The following is a 22,899-nucleotide window of genomic DNA, read 5'->3' on the forward strand; positions in this document are numbered from 1 at the left end:
CCCCCACGCCAGCCCACTCCAGGAGGCACTACTCCCCCATCTTCTTGTTCCTTGGGTGCCCTGGAAATTGCCACAAACCTCTCCACTTCACTAAAGCTCTTTGTCCCCACTGCCAAATATGCACTCTAGCTCGAGGGTTGGGACAGTCTCCGTGCCTGTACCCTCCACCTTTGCCACACTACCTGTGTGGGCTGTGAAAGCTGCGTCCTCGGGCTTGTTCTAGTGTTCGCAGTAGATGAGGAGTGGTAATGAGCACGTGAAAGGTGCGTGAAAGGATTGGAGAAAGGGCCTGGGGATTGGGCTCCACCCCCGCCACTCCTGCACACATGCATGCTAGACTTGGAGACTGCTGCACACCACAGACCTGACACCTCTGCACTGTCCCCCAACAGGCTCCCCAGAAGCTATATGAGGAACGGAGAGCTGTGACTCCAGACTCTGGTCCTCAGACCTGGCCCCAATGGCTCTGAGTGCTGGGACGGAGGTTCGGGCAAGCTTTCCTCATAGAGTGCACTGGATTAGTTGTGTTGGCACCCTCATCCCCTGACAGCCACCAGGATCAGTGGGTCTTTGAGATGTGCAACAGGGAGCAGTCCACCAGGTATTGTGGTGGGCACAAGGTACTACTGCTCCTCTTGGCTGGACATACTGGCTGCGCTCAGCCACGGCTCCCAATTCCCAGACTTCACACACACAACCCACTGAACCTTCACACGGAGCCCTGTGCACTATGTACTAAAAACTGGCTTCCCTCGCATTACAGATGTGGAAATGAAATACAGAAAGTAATGGACCAAAGTTTCAGGTAAGTCCCATAGAAGCAGTGTTCTTACCAGGGCGGCTGGCTTGGGAGCCGTTTCCTGAACCCTTACATTTTCTGAACTCTTACGCTACATGCTCTCAGGACGCATGCCAGGGAATGCAGAACAAGACCATTTTAGTAAAAAATAAGAGCAGTAACAGCCACTGTTTGTGAATTGCTATGTGACATGTACTAAGGAATACATATATGGTCACATCAACACTGTATTTCCCTCATTATGGAAATAAGATACTAGGTCCCATAGCATGAGGCTAGCAAATGGCAAGCTCATCTGAGCTGGAATTTGTCTCGATGTCCAAATCTGTGTGCTCCCAATGCACCAGGATGTGTGGACCAGCAGGAAGCAGGATCTAGCAGGAAGCAGCCCTGCACAGTCCCAACTCATCCTTGTGGCACGTACAGATGCACACTGACACGCACATATGCCTCTTCATCTCCCCACCACGATTCTTTCACACAGGGTTCCTCTCCTTCTGTATGCTCAAGTACCCGAGATGTTGAAAACCCAGATAACAGGGACATTGCATCTAGCTTTCTAGTTTTATACTCAGCTGAGTATCACATATGATGAAGTGGTGAAACCATGGTTTTGTGGAAGAAGGCTGACCTATAAAAATCTCCTTGCCATTTGCAGAACTAGAATTAACTGCCAGATTTTTACATGATAGCTTTCACACATAAGGGAGAAAACTACACCATTTCATTTTCCCAAAAGCAATTGATCACTGGGGAAAAGGTATTGGCATGATTTCATTATTTGATTATGATAAAGTAGACTCTAATTACCTTGACAGAATCCAGTAAACTCTTAGGAAAAAATCGCTTTAAACCAACATCTTTTCTGAAATATAAAAAGAAGCATATTAACAAATAACACCACCAAAGCAATTAATATAATGACAAACTTGCAAAACATAAGAGCACTTTACATCATTTATCCTTCCACATCTTATGCAGGAAGGAACCAGGTGAGACAAGTTCCAAGTTACCAGTGCACGCATGGGGGATCATTTTTTAGCTATGTGCAGAAAACGGGAACACAACTGCTTTAAGTGGAAATCTTTGTTGTTTTTTTCACCCTTACTGTTGAAAAGCCTTATAAAATATTGCTTCCTTATAAATTGTGAGTACAAAAAAAAAAAAAAAAAAAAAAAAAAAAGCCCAAACTGGTCTTTTTCAGACATTGCGAGTTTATCCTTGTAAACATCAATTCCAAGTGGGTAATACTGTATTTTTAAAGAAAGTAGGACATAACTTGTGAAATTTAAAAAAATCCCCTGGATTTATTTTAAAAGTTTAGCTGTTTTTTAAAATAAACATTTTTGATTAAAGAAATCATTCACCTTATCATTATTTACCATTCAGTTTCACGAAAGGAAAAACAAACAGAAGTGATTTGTCCTAGTCAAAAAGCCGAAAGTGTGGAAATGTCAGAAATCCCAGCAATTTTCTGTAAGTCAAGCTATATCCCTAAATTCGTCATCATTATTGACAGCAAGGGAAACAGTTGGGAAGAATGGCCCAGTCTCACTCTTCTGCCTCTGTGGGAGCTGTTTCCCAGCAGTCACGGCCACTAGATGGCACCTGAGTGCTACTGAGAAAAACCAAGGCCTTCATACTTGGGAGTCTAAGTGGGGAATACAGAAGGACCAGTGGAAGGTGAAGTGCAGGTGCATGGACACAGAACATGAAGGATCAAAACTGGGGATCCCCATTGCAGACCCACATCAGTGGATCTGTGAACACACACAGGCATTACAGCCGAGTCAGCACACAGGGTTCACCTGTGGCCAAACACCTCCAGCACAAGGCAAGGCAGCACCTGACCAGTAGATTCCGTGCTAAAGCCAGCGCTGGCCTCAGATATGGGTCTGCTTGTGTTTATCATCATGCTCCACACCCTACACATCTCCTTAGCTCCGTGACAAGCCATTTCCTGGTTTTTACCTACCAGCCGATTCACTTAACTATTCCTGGTTTTGAGTTTCTCTGAAACCCTTCTGTTTGTAACTTCTTTCTTACCTTTTTGGAACTGCTACTACCTATCTGGTACTGGATGCAAAGAGAAACATGCCCACCCAAGTGGCACCCTCCTAAAACCACAGTGTCTTCACAGGGCCTTTGCATTCCAAGGACCCTGTGCCAATCACTGCTGATAAGGAAAGACGATCAGACTGTGCAGGAAGAGGGACAGGCACTCCCAGCACCTTCTTCCCTATCTTCCTCACAGGGAGCTGTTCTATAATAAAAACATGTATTTCCAAATTGGAGCATCCTGGATGTGGACCTGGCTCTGCTGTGGGAAGGTCTGGGTATAACTCTGTAGTCAGAACAGATTGCATGCAGTGGTGCCAAACATTAGATAAGAATGTGCTTCCTTATCTCCTTAAACATCCCTATCAGCTCTTCGGGCCAAGAAAGCTTTTGCTGCCCATGCCTGTTTAGCGCAGAGGGAGATGTGACCTGTGAAACCCAGTGGAAGTGCAAGTGGCAAGGCAGAAGGATGGGGGCTCTGATGGTGCCCCAGAGACAGCAATACAGTGGGGTGGGCAGAGCATGTGCACAGCTGCAGGGCAATGACAGAGTGAGTGCTGGTGTCCCTCCCTACGCACAGCAGGGAGGTAGCTCTGGCCACAAAGGGCTGGGGAGGGGATGAGCCTTCCTAGTGGGAATCCACAAGGATACTGGCCATGGCCATCTCTGGTGAAGGGAAGGGCCAGAGCGGAAAGGTGCTCTTGCAGGCAGTGAGGCTGTCAATGCCTGTTAACCCCAACGGTTGCACATCTAATTTTCACAGAGCCAAGTAGAGGGAAAAAAATCTTATGCTGGGTTGTGTTACAAATGGGAAAATTAAAGATAGACCAAGAGGTTGCATGTTTGAAGAAAAGTAAGACAGCATATTTCTTGGAAATGGCTTGTTCCTATGTTACTCCTACTTCAAAGGGAGGAGGCCTACATTAAAAAGAAAAGCTCAAGGCCAACAAGTGGCATGTATGCAGTTTTTTCCCTACTACTTTTGAGTAATAATGGAGTTATACCAGTATATCAGAACTCTTTCAGATGTCTGGCAGGTGATAAAATAAAACAAGGCCAAAGGACACACAGACATGAAAAGCCTAGCAATCCACCACAGGGAGCAGCCCGCTGCAGGGCTCTTTGCAGGCAACTGGAGAAGTGCCAGGGCCGCTGGCACTTCTGGAGGCCTGCTATAGAGACTAAATTTAAACCTCTCTTGGGAGACTAAATTTAAACCTCTCTTGGGAGGCCAGGCAAGGACATGCAGGCTGTCCTTTCCAACCTGGGTGGCCATGGTTCAGCAGGCATAGACCTCTGCACTGGTTTCACCCATGTGATATATAACTTCTTTGAGGCCAAACTCTACACAACCGTCCTACCTGTGACTGAGATAAAAAGCAACTTACACTCATCAACAAAACTACTGGCCTCTATGACTCTTTACTGAATTATTAACTACTGAAGAGTATCTCCTAAATGCATTTAAACTAATTCGATAAGAAACTAGTTCAGAGGAAGCTTTCAGAATGTTGTCAAACACCAACTCCTAAACCTGAGCGTCAGTTGTTGTTTTTTTCACATTTTAAAAAACTTTTTTTTTTTTTTTTTTGTAGTTGGACACAATATCTTTATTTTTACGGGGTGCTGAGAATCGAACCCAGTGTCTCACACATGTGAGGCGGGCGCTCTACCAATGAGCTACAGCCCCAGTCCTTGAGCATCAGTTACTAGGGTCCCACATCAGTCCAGAGGGACCTGTGAAGCCACACACAAATGACAGGCTATTAACATGAAGTGAGAACTGTGCTGTCCAACACAGTGTAGCAACGAGCTATGTGCACCCAATTATACCTCCATTTATTAAAATCAATTTAAAATTCCGTTCCTGGCCACACTCACTGTTTCTCAAATGGTCAATACCTCTGTGTGGCAAGTGGATACCAAACTAGATGGGGCACACACAGGGCTTTTCCATCAATGTTCCACAGGACTGGCAGGGCTGGGTTCAGGGGATGACTCTAGGATTTCAGGCAAACTGCCTCCCGTGGGCCTGGTGCTGGAGGCCTGAAGGTACGGGCAGGAATGGAGAGGTGTATGGACACTGGGAATGGGGCAGAGCTACCATGGGGACAACCACATGGGTCCCCAGACTCAGAAAGACGATAGACAGAACTTGTGGCAGGGCAAGGGAGGGGAGAACCTGCACCAGGCCAGAAGGGACCAGCAAAGGGCCATGTAGCAGGGGGTGTCTAAGCTCCTTTCCCTGCCTTCCTGCTGCAGGGGTGAAGGGTTCCTGTGGTCTGCTCTCTGTGACTCCAACAATCTGGACCCAAGCCATAGGAAGGCAGTGTTCATGTGGCTCAATGCACGTGTTCAGCGTGCAGTGCCATCAGGCTCTGGAAGGGAGAAGCCACTGCAGAGTTTTCCCCTCTCCAGGAGAGAGGCAGGTGTGAACCACCACCCGCAGCAAAGCCTCACAGATACCACAAGAGAACAATCGCTCAGAACCAGCCACATAGCTCCAGCAATTCAGGGCATCTGGGACCTACAATTATTTTCAGGATCAATTTTAAACCCAAATCTTTCATCTTTTTATTTTTATTTTCTGCAGTACTGGGGATGGAAACCAAGGCCTCATGCAGGCTAGGCAAGTGCTCTACCACTGAGTTACACCCAGCCCTAGAGCTCTCCTGATTATTTATTTTAACTCTGCCCTGCAAGAGAGACAGACTACCACTGACTGACAGGGTCTGCTTCTCTTTCCCTTTGAGCTCTGCACTTTCCAGTACCACTCAGTGGTTCTGGCAACCAGCACACAGTTGTATCCCTAAGGAGGGCCCATCGCCTTCCCCTGGCTGTTCAAAATGGACCATGCAAGAAGACAGTACAGAGGGCTCTACACCCTGCCCTCAGAGCTCCCAGTCAGCAGACTAAACACTCGCCAGGGCGCAGGAACTGCCGAGTCACCTGCAGCCCACACTTTGCCTTGCACACATGTTCATGTCCACAGACACGCAGTGGGCTAGAGGACTCACCTGGAATGGGCATTATATCCATATTCACGGGAAGTAAGCATGTGGATGTGGTGGGGATGTGGGGACTGAACCCAGCAGTGCTCTACCACTGAACTTACATCCTTGGCCATTTTTATTTTGAGACAGGGTCTCACTAAGTTGCCTAGGCTGCCTTAAAACTTGCTGATGCCACTCTGGTGGTTGGGATTACAGGTGTGTCACTATGAAATGGCAAGGGAAAAGGAACCTGGGGCCCAATACCTGGCCGAGAGAGTCAATCTCAATGTCAAGGATAAATCTGTCTTCTCTTTCAGCTTCATTTCTGAGAAGAACCTGGCCTTGTTTGGTGACCTTAATACAATGTGGACATAACTCCTCAAATATTTAAAGCCATGGCAAAAAAAATGACCAAAACTAACTTCAAAATATAACTTTATTGCGTATTCTCATATATCCCTATCTTATCTTTTCTCCATCTCTCTCAGAATTGAGACTCTTTAATCTAAAAATAGCACAGAAGTCCTTTAACTTCAAAATCATACATTACCCCTCTTACAAGCTGGTGAGGTGTTAACATTCTCTACCTGCAGTACGGAGTCCCACCTCTCTCTTCATGACATTCTCCCTTCCATCCTGGCTAATGAAAAGAACTCTGTTGGCCATGCACAATGCTGCACTCCCCAGCTCCTCATGTGGCCAGGTGAGATCAAGGTCTCTCCAAGGGAAAGCACTATGTACACATTTGTATCCTGAAACAGGAGAGAAAGAGAAGGTCCATCTCTGCCCACTCATGGGGTGGAATACCCACGTGATGGGTAGTTTCCAGTAGCCTCCCCAGGCCACGAGGAGGCATTAGACTGTGAAATGGCAAGGGAAAAGCAATCTGGGGCCCGGTGGCTGAGAAACACTGTCTAGGACTTGTTTTAATGAGAGACAAATATGCAATATCAGGGAAGCCACTTGCAATTCCTGCCAACTGTGTCAGCATCCCCTTCTTTCCATATGATTATAGACATAAAGCAAGCACTGAATTACCACTGACAAGAAAGACAACAGAAACAAAAGAGAAATGAAAACAAATCACAAATATAATCAATCTTGGTTAATATTATTTATTTTTCACCATGATGGGGATGAAACTTGGGCTACGCAAGCATTCTACTGCTGAGCTACCCCCAGTCCCTTCATGTGCCAGGCAGGCAAGCTACCACTGAGCTACACCCCAGAACTTTCCTCAGCTAATTTCAAATCACATATTTATTCATCCTAAAAATTTCTTATGAAATGCCTGATGAATGTTACATGCTCTGTCAAGTGTGGGGAAAATGGGTAGACCCCCTACATTGATGCAGTTCACATTCTACGAGGGAATAGAGACAATTATACAAACAACTACAGCGCAAAACACACTACATGCAAAAATGATGCAAATTCTGAAAAAAGGTGAAGTGCTCATAGGGAGGTGAAATGCAAAGTTAACAGGTTCGCTGCGACCATTTCCCACTGTGAAGTTCTGGTCTGAAGGATGATCATGTTAAGCCTCTTCCTGCTCTAACACCAACTGGGAAGACAGTGTGTAGCACTGTGCTGGTCTGCTGGCACTGTAAGCAAGGCAGTATGAGAGCTGATAGAGAAATCTGACTTCCTGGGCTACTGCCTATGTACCCAGCCTCTTGCTCTCAGAAGATGCAGATGAAGCCTCCTTTGTGCTGCTGTTTGTTTCCTGGTGGTGTTAGGTGCCAGCGCTGGGTCTGGAACCTCTCTGCCATGTTACTGTTCCTTCACCTACAAAAGAGGTACCTTGGTTCCACCAGGGTTGGAAGGACATAGGAAGAATGATGAACTCTAATTTAATTATAGAAAAAATACAGAAGATTCTAGATGGTGCTTATCCCATCATCTGAGGCTGGCGTCATTACTTTAAGCATAATTCAACTAGCTATTTTGAAATGTAGCAAAGCTGAAGGGGCCATCTGTACTAGACTGTACATCACCAAGCTTATCTTTAAAGTTTCCAATCAAATATCAACTATTTTTTTTATAATGGGCAAAGAAAAAGAGAACCCAGATTATGATAAGAAACAAACAATATTCTATATTCATGTATAATTCTTTTCTATACTGAAAAAAAAAATTCCTAAATGGCTGCAAGTTACCAACAAAAACCAATCAGAGTAAGTACTGCCAAGCCTGCCCTTGGGCATGAGAGCAGAGAGCCCCAGTCCTCCTGCAGGTCAGTCACACAGCCACACCATGCCCAGAGCACACCAGGCCCTAGCACCCAAGCAGGGAGAGCCCAGCAGTGTCTCTACACACCTCTAAGGTATCAAGAGATACAACCACTGCACTAGAACTGAGACTATATGGGAAGTACAGAAATTTACAAAATGACAGAAACAGAAAGCCAAGTGTGGTGACACATGCCTGTAATTCCAGTGATTCTGGAGGCTGAGGCAAGAGGATTTCAAGTTTAAGGCAAGCCTGGGCAACTTAGCTGGGTGTAGCTCAATGGTAGAGCCCTCCCGGGTTCAATCCCCAGACCAAAAACAAAAGCAAAAGTAGAATTTTATCACTAAAAACTAAATGTTAACAAACATATATATATATAAAATATTTTAAGAAATTAGAGGAAAATTGTATGAGGAAGACTGAAACTCAACCAGGATGCTTGATTGACAGGGTGAGAAGGCACAAGCCGGAGGACCAGTGCTACGGACAGCTGCAGTGCATTCTGGGCCACCCATGGCTCCACCAGAAGCCACCAGTGGGTAGAAATGAAGCCCAGGAGCCTCGCTCAGCCAATCCAGGGCCTCCCAGGAATCAAGTAAGCACAGATTTAGATGTTGATGGTGCCCCGTGGTCACTATCAAACAGCACACCGCAGCTGTGCACAGGACACACGATAGGTAAACAGGACCACACAGAGCTACACACCAGAGACCACGGGGACAGGGCCACCAACGCCTTCGGTGAAGATGAAAGCAGTAAACGAAAAGCCAAACGGCCAGGGTACGAGGGCAAGGGAGTGCTGAAGAGAAATTAAGAAACCAGAAGCAGAGGTAAAAAGCTGCACGCACATGGCCACTGAGGGAAGGAGGAGAAGAAACGCTGAGGTAGACCGAGCAGATAACTGAAAAGATCACAGATGTACTCCCAAAGAACACATGAATTCACAGAGCAAGAAGCCAGCCATATCCTAATGAGATTCATAAAAGGAAATCTATGCTCAAGACATGAGTAAAACCAAAAAACCAAAAATAAGATCTTAAAAGAATGCAACCAGGAAGAGATGCCAACAGACCTTTTCTGCAGTTGTAACAGAATGTCATCTGCACAAAACTGAGAAAGTACAACTTGGATGTTACATTTGAAGTCAAAGTACATACAGGATGTTTTAAGAAATAAAATGACAGCCGAGCACAAGGGACCTTGGCTGTAATACCAGCAACAGGGAAGGCTGAGGCAGAGGGATTTCCAAGCTCAAGGTTAGCCTCCGCAACTTAATGAGACCCTGTCTCAAAACTAAAATGTTAAATAGAAATACAGGTTGGGGGGTGTAGCTCAGTTGTAAAACACCCTGGGTTCAATCCCCAGTACCTCCCAAACAATATAAATAAATAAAATGACAAACTATGGGGTTAGTAATAGCAATGTCCTATGTCTGGAATTTAAGAAAGGACAGAATTAACAGAAACACTGTCATGTAAGCTGGAAAGCGAAGGGAGCCAGTGTGCTCCAAGGTCCTTGCATTATTTCAAAGAAGATGAAATCATTTAAGAATCTAGATGTGTCTAGCTAATGCAGAAGATAAAGTATAAGGGCAACTAATAAAAGGGTCAGATAATTTATAAATTCACAACTCATTAGAGAAGAAAATCTGGAAGAAGAAAATCCACCTAAGACACACGCGCACGCACACACACAGCAGGACACCAGCAACAAAAAACAAGTATAGAACATTCATCGTAATGGACATAAATGCATTAGGTCTATCAGTCAGAAGAAAGATTTGGCAAACTGCATTTACAGAATCCCGTTCCATGGTATTTACAAGGAAAACATCTAAAAAGTCTAAGGACATAGGAAAGTTGAAAGCAAAAAATGGAAAATAAAGCAAACCACAGCAATCTGAAGAGGGCAAAACAGACTTCAAGACCAAAACAAAAACCATATCACTAGGCACAAAGGGTCACTAAATAGCACAAGGTTCAGTCACCAAGAAGGTAGAAACACTGAACCAAAGAAAGCAAAGCCTGGCAGACCCACAGAGCAAGCCGGCTGTCATATTCCCCTCTCACCTGGTATTCCAAGAGACAAACTACCAGGACACTCACAATCCTGATGCAACTCAACACCTGTGAAGACCCATCACACAGAGCAGATACAGCAGTTGGCATAAAGTAAGGGGCGAGGGCTGCACGCTCACCGCAGAGGCCTCGCCCATCTTGTGAGGGTCTGAGACTTTTGATTCATCCACCAAGACAGCCTCACCAGTCAAGAGGCACTTCTCAGACTAAAGTTAAAATGTGTTGTAATGGGGCTGGGATTGTGGCTCAGCAGTAGAGCGCTGGCCTAGCACGGGCGGGACCTGGGTTCTATCCTCAGCACCACATAAAAATAAAAGCACTGTGTTGTGTCCATCTAACACCTAAAAAAATAAATATGAAAAAAAAAGTGTTGTAAGAATTCCACACATTTGGAGATATTAAACAGAAATGAATTCACAAAGGGTTAGAATGAGCACTTAATAATCTTAAGTTTTTGCATGCCTTTTAAAAAAATCAGGTCCTGAACCTCAAAAACCAAAATGAAAATAACTGACAGATTTTACTACATTAAAAAAATTTTCATATAATGAAAGCCATATATACAAAGTTGAAAGACAAAAGATGAGCTAGAATCTATACAACAAATATTACAAGCACTGGGTTAAATAACAAAAACTTTTTAATATTGATGAAGAAAAACATAAAAGTGTATTAGAAACACTGTAAATAATGCAATTTGCAAAAGGGATATGAAACGGCCACATATGGAAGTTATGTAACGTCACCAGTTATCAAACAATGTAAATAAAATAAGTTATTACTTTTTATTCTCTAGACAAAATGAACAACAAAATATGGCCACAACACTTTGTTATGTAGATCAAATGTGTACCGTAGGTGGCTGCTCAGATGTGCCCTCACACAATCATCTGATGTTTGTATCTAGGAACACAAAAAGACCTCTTCCAGACAGGCAGTGGCACATACCTGTAATCCCTACTACTCAGAGGGGTAAGGCAGGAGGATCCCAAGTTTGAGGCCAGCCTCAGCAACTTGGCAAGATCCAGTTTCAAACGTTAAAAAAAAGGGTGGGGGTGATGGGGTAGGGATATAGCTCAGTGGTAGGACACCCTGGGCTCACCCATGATTGCAAAAATAAACAAACAAAAGCAGGATACATGTTCAGCATCATTCCACTACATGAAAACCATGCATGGCATGCACATCTGTGCATTTAAAAGGGAGTTATAAGGTGTTCAGTGGGACTGCAAAGATATCATCAGGATGTGATGGGATTGGAAGATGTTTTTTCTATCTGGAAATGTAGTTTCAATTTTCCCTAACTAAAATGTAGTATTATTAACTTTGAAAACAAACTAAAACCTACTTAAAAGAGCTCAATATGAAATCAATAAATGACTCCTGCAGACACTGGATGATGTGCTCCCATGCTGAGTGGTGGCCTCTCTTTGGGATAATGAACATGTGTGTCCAGGGCTGGGCTCTTGACTGATCACTAGACTTAACTCCCTACAAACACTCAGAATGTAGGCAGGCACCAGCAGGACCACTTCACCAATCTGGAAATAGCCACCAAGAGCGTGACTTGTCCCAACGGCAAGTGGACAGCTGTTCACCAGCATGGGGACGGGAGCCCAGGTCACTGCTGCACGAGCCCAGGGAACCCACAGCCTCTCACAGAGGCAGACAATGAGTGCACAAGGCTATAAAACAGCAAAGAACCACTGTGGTGGGGGAAGTGTGGACTCAGAATGAAGACACAGAGATAGGGGCACGAAACAGCTCGGCACTATGGGGACCTCGTAGCTCACGGATTTGAAGGACTACCCGCCTTGAGGCAACCACGGCAACCACCAGGCTGCCACATAACCACCTACAGAGGCAAGCTGACAGCAAACAACCATAAAAGAGACCACTCAACTGCTCAACCACACCCCCTGGGGAGGAGCTAATTCATCAACCCAGGGGGTGTCCATTCCTCCTGATCAGGTGACAGCCACAATAACCCTCCTGTTCAGCAATTCCACAAAAACCCCACAGCCCTGAAGCCACCGACTAGCACCCCATCTGTGCTCTTCTATTCATCTACGCTCCTGTCCCAGGATTTCTACCAACTTCAGTGTAACACTGATTCTCAGTAAGATCTGGAACTTAAAATTCCTCTCTGCGACATACCGTGCCCACTTCACCCTGTGGACACCTGCTTCTTCATTGCCTTCACCTGGATTTCCTAACTGCCAAACACAGGTCAGCTCGTTGTCCAGAGACATTTCAGGAATCCACCCTCCTGGGAACCAGCACACCTGGCCTTCATTCCTCCAGGAATTTGGTTTTCTACCCTCATAGAGGCAAGGTGAAACACAATTCCCACCATTGTTTTCCCAGTCCTGGCAGAGGGCAGGCTTCCCCAAACATCCTGAAGGACCATGCGTTCCTGGCCATTCTCCCTGGAACCTGCCACCAGGGAAGCAGCACTGTGTCCAGACTCCACCTCATACGCCCTGAAAGACTTCCACAGAACACCACATTGATTCTTGCTGGCTTTTGGCCTCCACAAATCTCCCACCAGATTTTTTTCCCCCAAGAACAACTTTTTAGTTTGTGCACTTTTCATAATTTTTGTTATTAGTTCTCAATTTGAAGTAAGTTAACATAGATAAAATTTTTTAAATTGTTAACCCAATTAGTCTGGCTTGGATTTTTAACAATCTGTGTTTAAAATTTGTTCTTTTTGGTTATATGTGACAGTAGAATGTATTTTGACATACATACATGGAGTAAAACTTCCCATTCTTTTATTTTTTTAATTGTTTAGATGTAGATTGATACAATATCTTGTTTATTTTTATGTGGTGCTAGGATTGAACCCAGTGTTTCACGAATGCGAGGCAAGCACTCTTCCACTGAGCTACAACCACAGCGCATAACTTCCCATTCTTGTGACAGTGCAGGATATGGAGTTTCACTGGTCGTGTATTCAGGTAAGAACACAGGAAAGTTATGTCCGACTCATTCTACTGTCTTTCCCATTCCCATTCCCCTCGTCCAATCCAGTGAACCACCACTCTTCCCTCCCCTCCATGTATTGTGAGTCAGCAGCTATATATGAGAGAAAACATTCAGTCTTTGTTTTTTGGAGATTGGCTTATTTCACTTAGCATGATAGTATCAGATTCCATCCGTTTACCAGAGAATGCCATAATTTCATTCTTCTTTATGGCTGAGTAATAGTTCATGTTGGTGTATATACCATATTTTCTTTATCTATTCATCTGTTGACGTGTTGGTTCCATAGCTTAGCTATTGTGAACTGAGTTGTTATAAACATGGATGTGGCTGCATCACTACAGTATGCTAATTTTAAATCCTTTGGGTATATGCCGAGGGATATACACCCAAAGGATTTAAAATCAGCATACTATATATAACAGAGTCAAATGGTGGTTCCATTCCAAGTTTGCTTAGGAATCACCATACTGCTTTCCGTAGTGGTTGCACCAATTTGCAGCCCAACCAGCAATGTATGAGTGTACCTTTTTTCCCCACATCCTCACCAACATTTATCATTACTTGTATTCTTTTTTCCCCTATAGTTTTATTGAGGTAAAACTGAAGTACAATAAAACACACATATTTGAAATATGCCTTTTCATCAGTTTTGACATGTATGTAACCAATACAATCAATATAAAAAGTATTTCCATCACCTTCTTTAAAATTTGAAATCATGCAGACTGTTTCCTTCATGATTTATTACATTAGAAATCAATCACCTTAAGATATATACAACCTCATCCCCACGTCATCTAATTCAAAATTAAATAGTATACTTATAAATATGTCAGAGACCAAAGAAGAAAGGACAAGAAAAGTAAATAAAAAGTGCTTTGAACTAAGTGGTAATTAAAACTTAAAATATCAGGATCTTGGGGATGAAACAGTACTCAGAGGAACGTTTATAAAGTACTTGAATCAGAAAGAGGGTAGGCTAACAATCAAATTATTTTCAAGTTATGTAGTGGGAAGGAAAAACAAGTAGGAGCAGAAATATATGAAATAAATAATACAGATAAAATTTGATAAAAAATACAGAAGTCTAACCAAGAAAGAAAAGTATGAACACAAAAATTAATTTCAATGGAAAAGGAACTATCAAAATAACCCTACAGCCAGGCACAGCGGCGCATCCCTGTAATCCCAGCTGCTTGGGAGGCTGAGGCAGGAGGATCTGCATGTTCAAAGCCAGTCTCAGCAAAAGCGAGGCGCTATGCAACTCACTAAGGCACTGTCTCAAAATGTAATACAAAACAGGGCTGGGGATGTGACTCAGTGGTCAAGTACCACTGAGTTCAATCCCTGATACCTACCCCTCATTCCCCCCCCCCAAAAAAAAACCCTACAGATGCTAAAAATATATTAATATTACATTGTATGTCAACATATGTGATAGCTTATATAACATGGTCTACATAGAGAAAGATCCATGTGCTGCTGAGAAGAAAATGTATTCAGTCATTTATGGATGAAATATTCTATATGTCAAGCCTAAATTATACATTGTATTTTTCACCTCTATAACTTCTTTAGTTTTTGTTTGGAGGATCTATCCAGGGGGGGCAGAGGCATGTTAGAGTTAACCAGTATTACTGTATTGTAGGCTACTTGATTCCTGAAATTGAGAAGGGTTTGTTTGATCTACATAGATGTTCCATTGTTTGGGGCATAAATATTTATGTTGCTATGTCTTGTTAATATATAATTCCCTTAATAAGTATGAAATGGCCTTCTTTGTCCCTTCTGATTAACTTTGGCTTGAAGTCTACTTTATCTGATGCAAGGACAGAAAGCCCTGCTTGTTTATATGAATTTTTTGAGGGATGTTTTTTCCCACCCTTTCACCTTCAGTCTGTAGGCATCTTTGACTATGAGGTGAGTCTCTTGGAGAGCACACATTGGTGGGTCTTGTTTTTTAATCCAATCTGCTAGTCGGTATCTTTTAATTGATGAGTACAGGCCATTAATTTTCAAGATTATTATTGAGATATGATCTGTATTCCCAGTCATTTGGGTTTATTTCTAGTTTTTCGTTTGAGTTAGTTTTTCCTTTGACTGACTATTACTTTAGTGTAGTTCCTCCCTTTGTTGGTTTCCACTTTTTAAAAAAAATTTATTTCATCTTCATGGAATACTTGCTTGAGAATGTTCTGCAGTGCAGGCTTTCTAGTTGTGAACTGTTTTTACCTTCTGTTTATCATAGAAGGTTTTTATTCCACTTTCAAATTCAAAGCTTAATTTTGTTGGATATAGTGTCCTTGGCATCCATTTTCTTTTAGAGCTTGGTATATGGTTTTATAGGACCTGGCTTTGAGGTTCTGAGTTGAGAAATCAGGTGAGATCCAAATTGGTTCCCCCCATATGTAATCTGATTGATATTTTTCTCTCACATTCTTTAAAATTCTATCCTTATTCTGTACATTAGGCATTTTCATAATAATGTGCCTTCATGTGGGTCTGTTGTAATTTTGTACATTTGGAGTCCTGTAAGCTTCTCATATGTGATTTTTCATTTCATTCTTTAGGCCTGGGAAACTTTCCAATATTATTTCATTGAAAAGATTCGTGCATTCCTTTGGTTTGTATCTCTGCATCTTCATCTATTCTGACAGATCTTTAATTTGGTCTTTTCATGTTATCCCATAGTTCTTGGAAGTTCTGTTCATGGTTACTTAGCATCTTCACTCCATGGTTAACTCTATTTTCAAGATTATATATTTTGTCTTCATTGTCTGAGATTCTATCTTCCAAGTGGTCTAGTCGGTTTGTGATGTTTTCTATTGAATTTTTTAATTTGATTTATTGTTTCCTTCATTTCAAGGATTTCTGCCTTTTCTCTTTTCTCACAATCTCTGCCTCTTTTTTGAAGTTATCTTTCACTTCCTGTATCTTCTGGTTTCATTTCTTATACCATTCTTTACTTTGCTGATCCATTTAACTATGTAAACTCTAAACTCCTCTGACATTTCCTCCACTTCGGTGTTGATGGATTCTGTTACTGTAGCATCTTGGTTTGTGTGGGGCAATTTGTTCCCTTGCTTTTTCATGTTGTTTGTGTGTCTACCCATCTAGTGGAATGGATCTGAGGCAGTAGAGTTTCTACCCAGTGGACTTACAGTGTCCCTGAAGGTTTTCAGTACCTGTTTAGGGGTAGACAAATAAGTACAATGACCAATGCAAACAATATACAGTATTTAAACCAAATAGTTCCTATTATGTCATCTACAATGTTAATTATCACAATCAACAGACATGATATGATCGGTTATTAGCTACCATAAAAACAGCAAGTTTGCAAAAGGGTTTATAATTTCAAATGGTGGACAGGGAGAGAACAGAAGTGATATAGGATGTGATGATTATGAGAGAGGAGGAGAGAAGTAGTAAAAAAGGAAGAGTGAGAACAATAGAGTGGCTGTTAGCAGAAGAGAGAAGGGAAACAATAGGAGAAAAAATACATATAAGTAAAAAATTTTAAAAAAATTAAAAATAAAAATAGAATACAAAGTAAAACTAAAATATACTAATCAAACATATAGTTCACAAAAACTAGTTCATGAAAAATAACTGGTCTCAAAAATGCTAGAAATGAGGGGGAAAACCCACATATGAATATGTATAAATAGCCATGAAACCTTAAGATCACAATTAAACATAGAAAAAGAATTTTAAATAAAGATCTTAAAGAAAAGGTAAAGATTTCTTTCTGTTGGAGTTCAAGAGATTCTCAGTTTTTCCTCTCAGGGTTTTCTGGAGTGTGATGCTCCACCCCCTAGATTGCTAGAATGAGAGAGGTCATCCCACAGGCAGAGATCTGGAGACAGGGTTTAGGATTGAATGGGCTCCAAGCTCTTCACTGAATGCCAACTGGCCTGGAGATTTTAAATCAGCACACCTTCAGTGTCTAGCACTTCCTACTCCGAACTTAAAGACTGTACCCCAGGGATCTCCTCTGGGTCCTGCTCATATGGTTGGGGACCCGATTCTTAGTCCCCTAAGCCACCTTCGGATACCATGTTTCCTGACCTCAGATTCAGTATCCAAACAATCTCTCCTGACCCTGCTCTTACGAGTTCCCAGTCAGATGTGTGTCTCTCCCAGCAGGTCCTCCAAACAACTGGTTTGGAGGGAGAGGGGTAGAGCCAGGTGGGTTTCCAAGACCAGTTGTCCCCTGTGTAAACCTCTTTCCATGTTTGTTTACTGGGCCTATAATTTAGGCCAAACTTGGGTTTGCCAGGAATTGGCCCCCATAGCTGCTGGCCCCCGCACCGCACAGCAGCTGCAAAATGGTTCCTTCTTTAGTCTTCATCAGGCCATCAGCTTCTTTTCCCATTTCACCACTACTGTGCAGCGAATCTTTCTGATTTGCCGGCAATGTCCTTAATCTCTATATGCTCCATACCCAGACACATCTTGGGCCTCCCAAAAATGAGGGTTTCTTTAATTCCTTTATCCCTCTACTATGCTTATGGAGGGACCGCTCTGGCCGGTGCTTCTAGCCCAGCCATGGCAGTGGCTGTGCCACTGGGGATTTTTTTCCTTATTTTATTATATCCAACCTCCTGAGTTCCCGATCTGCTTTGAATGTCCAGCTTTAAATTCCAGAAAAGTACCTCTATTTTTTTTGCTGAGAAGCTGCCTGTCTGCTTTCTTGGTTTTTCCTTGTTACTTGTATTCTTGATAACTGCCATCCTGACTGGAGTGAGATGGAATCTCAGTGTACCTTTAGTTTGTATTTCTCTAATTGCTAGAGATATTGAACATTTTTTCATATATTTGTTAACTGATCGTATTCTCCTGTGAAGCATCTGTTCAGTTCCTTTGCCCATTTATTGATTGGGTTATTTGTTTTTCTGGTGTTAAGTTTTTTGAGTTCTTCATATATCCTGGAGATTAACGCAGGCGATTAATGCAAAGATTTGTCTCCCATCCTGTAGATCTCTCTCACATTCTTTTAAAAAATATTTTATTTAGAGACAGGGTCTGAGTTGATTAGGGTCTTGCTAAATTGCTGAGGCTGGCTTTGAACTTTCAATTCTCCTACATTAGCCTCCTGAGCCAATGGGATTACAGGAGTGAACCACCGCACCCAGCTTTTTTCATGTTCTTGATTGTTTCCTTTGAAGGAAGAATCTTTTTAGTTTTAATCCATCCCAATTATTGATTCTTGATTTTACTTCTTGCACCAGATTTTTAAAACTTGAGATAAACATTTCACTTTAGAGTAGTTTTAGATTTCCCAGGTTGCAGAGATGATACCTCGTCTACCCATACCTGGGTGCCTTGCTATTACCATCTTGCATCACTTTGTACGTTGGTCACACCTGACCGGATGTCCCTTCTCTGGGCCAGGCTCCTAGGTGGAACAGCATGCTGCATTTAAAATCATGTTCTCTGTTGTAGGTGCCACCTGGCACTGCCGGTCTCTTGGGCTTGCCTTTTTCCTTGATGATCTGCATTGCCAGTTTGAGGAGTGAGGGTTAGGTATTTTATAAAATGATCCTCAACTGGGCTTTGCAGGGAGTTATTCTCATGATAGACTGGCGAAAGGCTTGGAGAGAAGGACCACAGTGGTGAACTACCACTCTCAACACATTGCATCACGGTGGCACACTGTCAATAAGACTTGTCCCTACTGGCACTGACCTGGACGCCCTGGCAGAGGCTGCCTGCTTGGTTCCTCCATGCAGCATTTGTTGTTCCCCATGCTCCCTCTTACCTGGTACTCTTTGAAGCAAGCCTAAGTCTTGGGATAGTCTTACACTCCACCACCTTTGGGAGGAGATGTCTACAGAAAGCATTGGGAATTCTGCAGAACAGACTGCACATTGTATGTTCAAATTATCATCTTAGTATGAATTCTGGGTATTCACTGTATACTCTGGCTCATTATCTAAGCTACATATTTAATTTCTTCCTTGAACTCTTCCCACTTTTGTCACTGAGAGCACCTCAGTTGGCTCCTGTGTCCCTGGGACACAACCTTTCTTGCTGATTCCTTCTTTCCAGTGCTATGAGAACCTCTAGGCTCATGCTGGTTCCTCCCCTCCCTAGAGCGAGGCACATGGAGAACTGTGTGAGAAACCACCTCTGGTGCTGGGCACATCATGGGTTCTAAGCACTGCTTTGATTAGTGATTTAATAGCAGATGCAATGAGCCAATGTTTCCCTTTCCTCTTCCCTTTAAAAATACACAAGCACTCCCACAGAACTAAGTGAACGTGCCCAGTAGTTTCTCTTTGACTACAGCCCTGGTGCTCAGGGCAAAACCAGAGACAAGAGCCCCACCCTTTGTTGTGGACTCCATGCAGACACTAGCTCCATCACTACTCGGAGACTCCTTATTCCTCCCATGGAAAGATTCAAGAGTCTCTTGAATTCTTGTTCCCCTTTCCAACCTTCTTTAACATAATTCTAATTCTTGAGTATAGAGTTCTAAACCACAAACCTCTTCAGAGACTGCCCTGCTTTGTATGGCTGAAGGATTCAGCAAGGCCCCAGGGCAAAATGCCCGTGCTTGCTGAGGAGTGTTAATGACCTGACAGACACACTCCTCTCTCCCTCAGATGCCCAGGGATCCTCCACCCTCGGGGCATGTTGGGCTCCTTCCTGGGACTAGAGCCCATAGGCACCACTTCTGCCCATTGCAAACGCTGCCTGAGCTGCTTCCTTGTTTGTGAGGCCAGCCCATGGCATTCTGCTGTGGGACCACTCAAGGTCCACCCTGCATACCTCAGTGGACACACAGCTTCTAGCATGCTGTTCTGTGATCTTGTTGACATGTCTGAGACCCTCCCACCTAGTAATGAGCTTACCCAGGATGATAATTTTGTATTACTGAGTTTTCAGTCTCCAGCAGTTCACTACCAAGGACTCAAAAGGCACTCGATGATGGCTCTCAAGTGAATTAATAAGCAAAGAAATGGACAAAGAAACAGATAACTAAGCAAACCACTAAGATGATAAAAATCACTCCTATTTTTCCTGAATGTCTTTTTGAAATGAAGACAAAAAATTGTTTTCATTAAGACCTTCAATGATTTCTCTGATTCTGGCAATTTGTATTTTCAGCATTAAGGAAAGTCTTTCAAGCTGAAGAATGTGGCAACTTTTAAATAAAAGATCCAAACTATAGTGAATGATAGTTTTACTATTTTAATGACATTAATGGTATCATTATTACCACACCAGCTACTGAAGAACTGAAAAAATTCCATTTAAAATAACTGTGACTAGTAAGATACCCAATTGATCTCTACAGTTTTTAATTGAAGTCAAACAATTAATTAATTTGCATTTATCTAATCTGTTAAGAGGCACAACACAGGTGAGATATCTTTTTCTTTAAGAGAGAGAGCGAGAGAGAGAATTTTTAATATTAATTTTTAGTTTTCGGCAGACACAACATCTTTGTTTGTATGTGGTCCTGAGGATCAAACCCTGGCCGCATGCATGCCAGGCGAGCGCACATCCCCAGCCCCAGGTGAGATATCTTTATAAAACACATACAATTACAAGTATTTGGTGAGTATCTACTATTGTGCCAAAGCACTGTGAAAGTGAGACGCTGAGCTCCAAGGCCCAGTGGTGCATTAAGTCACAGTTCTGCAACAAGACGGACTGCTGGGCCACGTGCACATGCATGACACAACAGGCCCAAAGGACACTTATGTAAGTACCAAAATAAAGGCTATATCTACTATTACCCAACATCATTTCAAATGATTTCAAATGCTTTGTAATGACTTCCAAAACTATTCATTTCTACTTTGATTTTTAAATGATTATATCTCCCTTGAAAAATCCTATTCTCAAAACAGGGATGGTAAGCTCACAGCATGAGAACAGGTGGACACACCTAGAAAGTCCAGATGAAATCTAATACCATTAAGTCTTTATTACATGGAGAATTTTCACTGTATTTTACCAGCATCTCTCAAATGCCAGAAGAATTTCAGATGACAGAGAAGAAAGTGTGTTGGCAAAATATTGTACTACTGTAAATGAAAATAAAATTGGCCTTTACAAGAATAAAACAAATATCAATTAGCTTTTGGTGAATTATCAAAAGATGAACTGCAGAACTCCCAAGACTGCCAAGGCGTAAGCTCAGCTCAGCTTACGTACACACGAAATCATCTGAGTCTAATGTAGGAATCAATTTCATTATCAGAGAAACTTTAAGATATTTTAAATTTTCTGATGCATGGGCAACAAGTAATCCCTATTCCTCCATTTGTGAAAAAATTCCTTAATATACAGAGAACATGAGCAATAGTGCACAGGCAATACTAGAACTCCATGTAAATCAGAAGCGATGTACCCCTCATCATGATTAAATGTAGATGAAAAGTGCATTAACGTGTTGATAGGCCATACACATTATTAGCATAACATCTACCAACAAATTTAAATGCTTCCTAACAAAATTAATGACACCAAGAATTTTTTAAAAACATTTTCTTTTCTAGATATATTTTAAAAACATGGCGTCCAAGTCAATATTTAGTTTTACGTTAAGAAATGATTCAGTTCTGAATGCTTATGGGTCTAGACAGGTGTGCAGTACTTACTCTAACACTTCATAGTTAGACTTCTTTTCCAGTGCATTGCCGCGCATCTCCCAGTATGATCGCCTAAAACCAGGGAAGACAAATTAAAATATGTATGCACAGAATAAATATGTTGTTAAAGGGTAACAATAGTAACAAGCAAGTAATTTGGAATCTTCTTGCACTTCATTTAGAAGAAAGTACTTGGAAATTTTTCCAAAAATAATGAAAAGCATTGACAAATAAACACTCAACGTATGGTCACCACCTACCGTATTTCTAGACAACCCAACTTCAAAGCAATTTCCTGGTCCACTTGGTCTGCTATCTCTAGCATGTAGTCGCTCTTAACCTGCAAGGAGAGGAAGCGGGGCTGTTCAGAGGAAGGTCGACTCCACCCAGGCATTCCACAGCATCTGCCGAGTGCCTGTATAGACCACTCACACTGTAAACTATCATTCCAGATTCTGGATATAAAATGAGTGACACCAAATACCACTGAAGAAACAATAGTCTCCTGCTAAAAGAAGCTCACGTCATTGATGCTGGCTTACATGGGATTTAGAAACAACTCACACACCTGAACCATAGGAATGCTAAGCTCCCTTGCACCCTACCCACAGGGTCAGAAGCAAAAACAAGCAGGACAAGATCTTTTTCCATGAAAACTTGCAGCAGATGCATTTTCTAAGCTATGACTACAGTTCTGCAGCATTTTGGGGATCCAGTGCAAATCCATGGAAATTTACCTACTTACCTAGAGAACTGAGGTGTTTCTACCTAAGCACTGATTGTATGTGACCGATCTGCAAAGCAAGGAAATGCTTCAAGTCTAACAGAAAGCAAAGAGTCTACAAAAACATCAGAAATGCCTCCCAGCAATGAATATGCTCCATGAGAAGTGCTGATGAGCCAGTGAGCAGCTAGCTGTAAGCACAAAGGCGTCTTTCGAGCTGAGACACAATCACGCTTCTGACAGATGAGTGCTGAGAGCAACTTCGGCAAAAATCCTGAAGATAGGTGCACACGTCCTGAACCTCCCTCCAAGGGTGTCTGGACCATCAGACATTTACTCCATTACACCATGAACTGCACCAATACAAAAATCTTTCATAAGACCTTTGATTTTGTCTCTTGGTCCTTGAAGCCTA

General features: G+C 42.5%; 1 protein-coding gene across 10 annotated transcripts in view; it reads right to left on the reverse strand.

Annotated features, from left to right (window-relative positions):
• Ptk2 (protein tyrosine kinase 2) overlaps positions 1 to 22,899 on the reverse strand; it is a 228,940-nt gene that overhangs the window by 104,771 nt on the left and 101,270 nt on the right. For all 10 annotated transcript variants that reach the window (XR_013154538.1, XM_077105560.1, XM_076835444.2 and 7 more), the window contains 3 exons: positions 22,021 to 22,100; positions 21,770 to 21,832; positions 1,610 to 1,664 (listed from right to left, as the gene is read on the reverse strand). Coding sequence is in view for 9 of the 10 variants with exons in the window: in XM_077105560.1 (XP_076961675.1) it covers positions 1,610 to 1,664; positions 21,770 to 21,832; positions 22,021 to 22,100 (198 nt within the window). In the remaining variant the exon portion in view is untranslated. The remainder of the gene's footprint in view (positions 1 to 1,609; positions 1,665 to 21,769; positions 21,833 to 22,020; positions 22,101 to 22,899) is intronic.

This window comes from Callospermophilus lateralis, chromosome 16 (assembly GCF_048772815.1).
Source record: "Callospermophilus lateralis isolate mCalLat2 chromosome 16, mCalLat2.hap1, whole genome shotgun sequence".
In the NCBI taxonomy this organism is placed as follows: Eukaryota; Metazoa; Chordata; class Mammalia; order Rodentia; family Sciuridae; genus Callospermophilus; species Callospermophilus lateralis.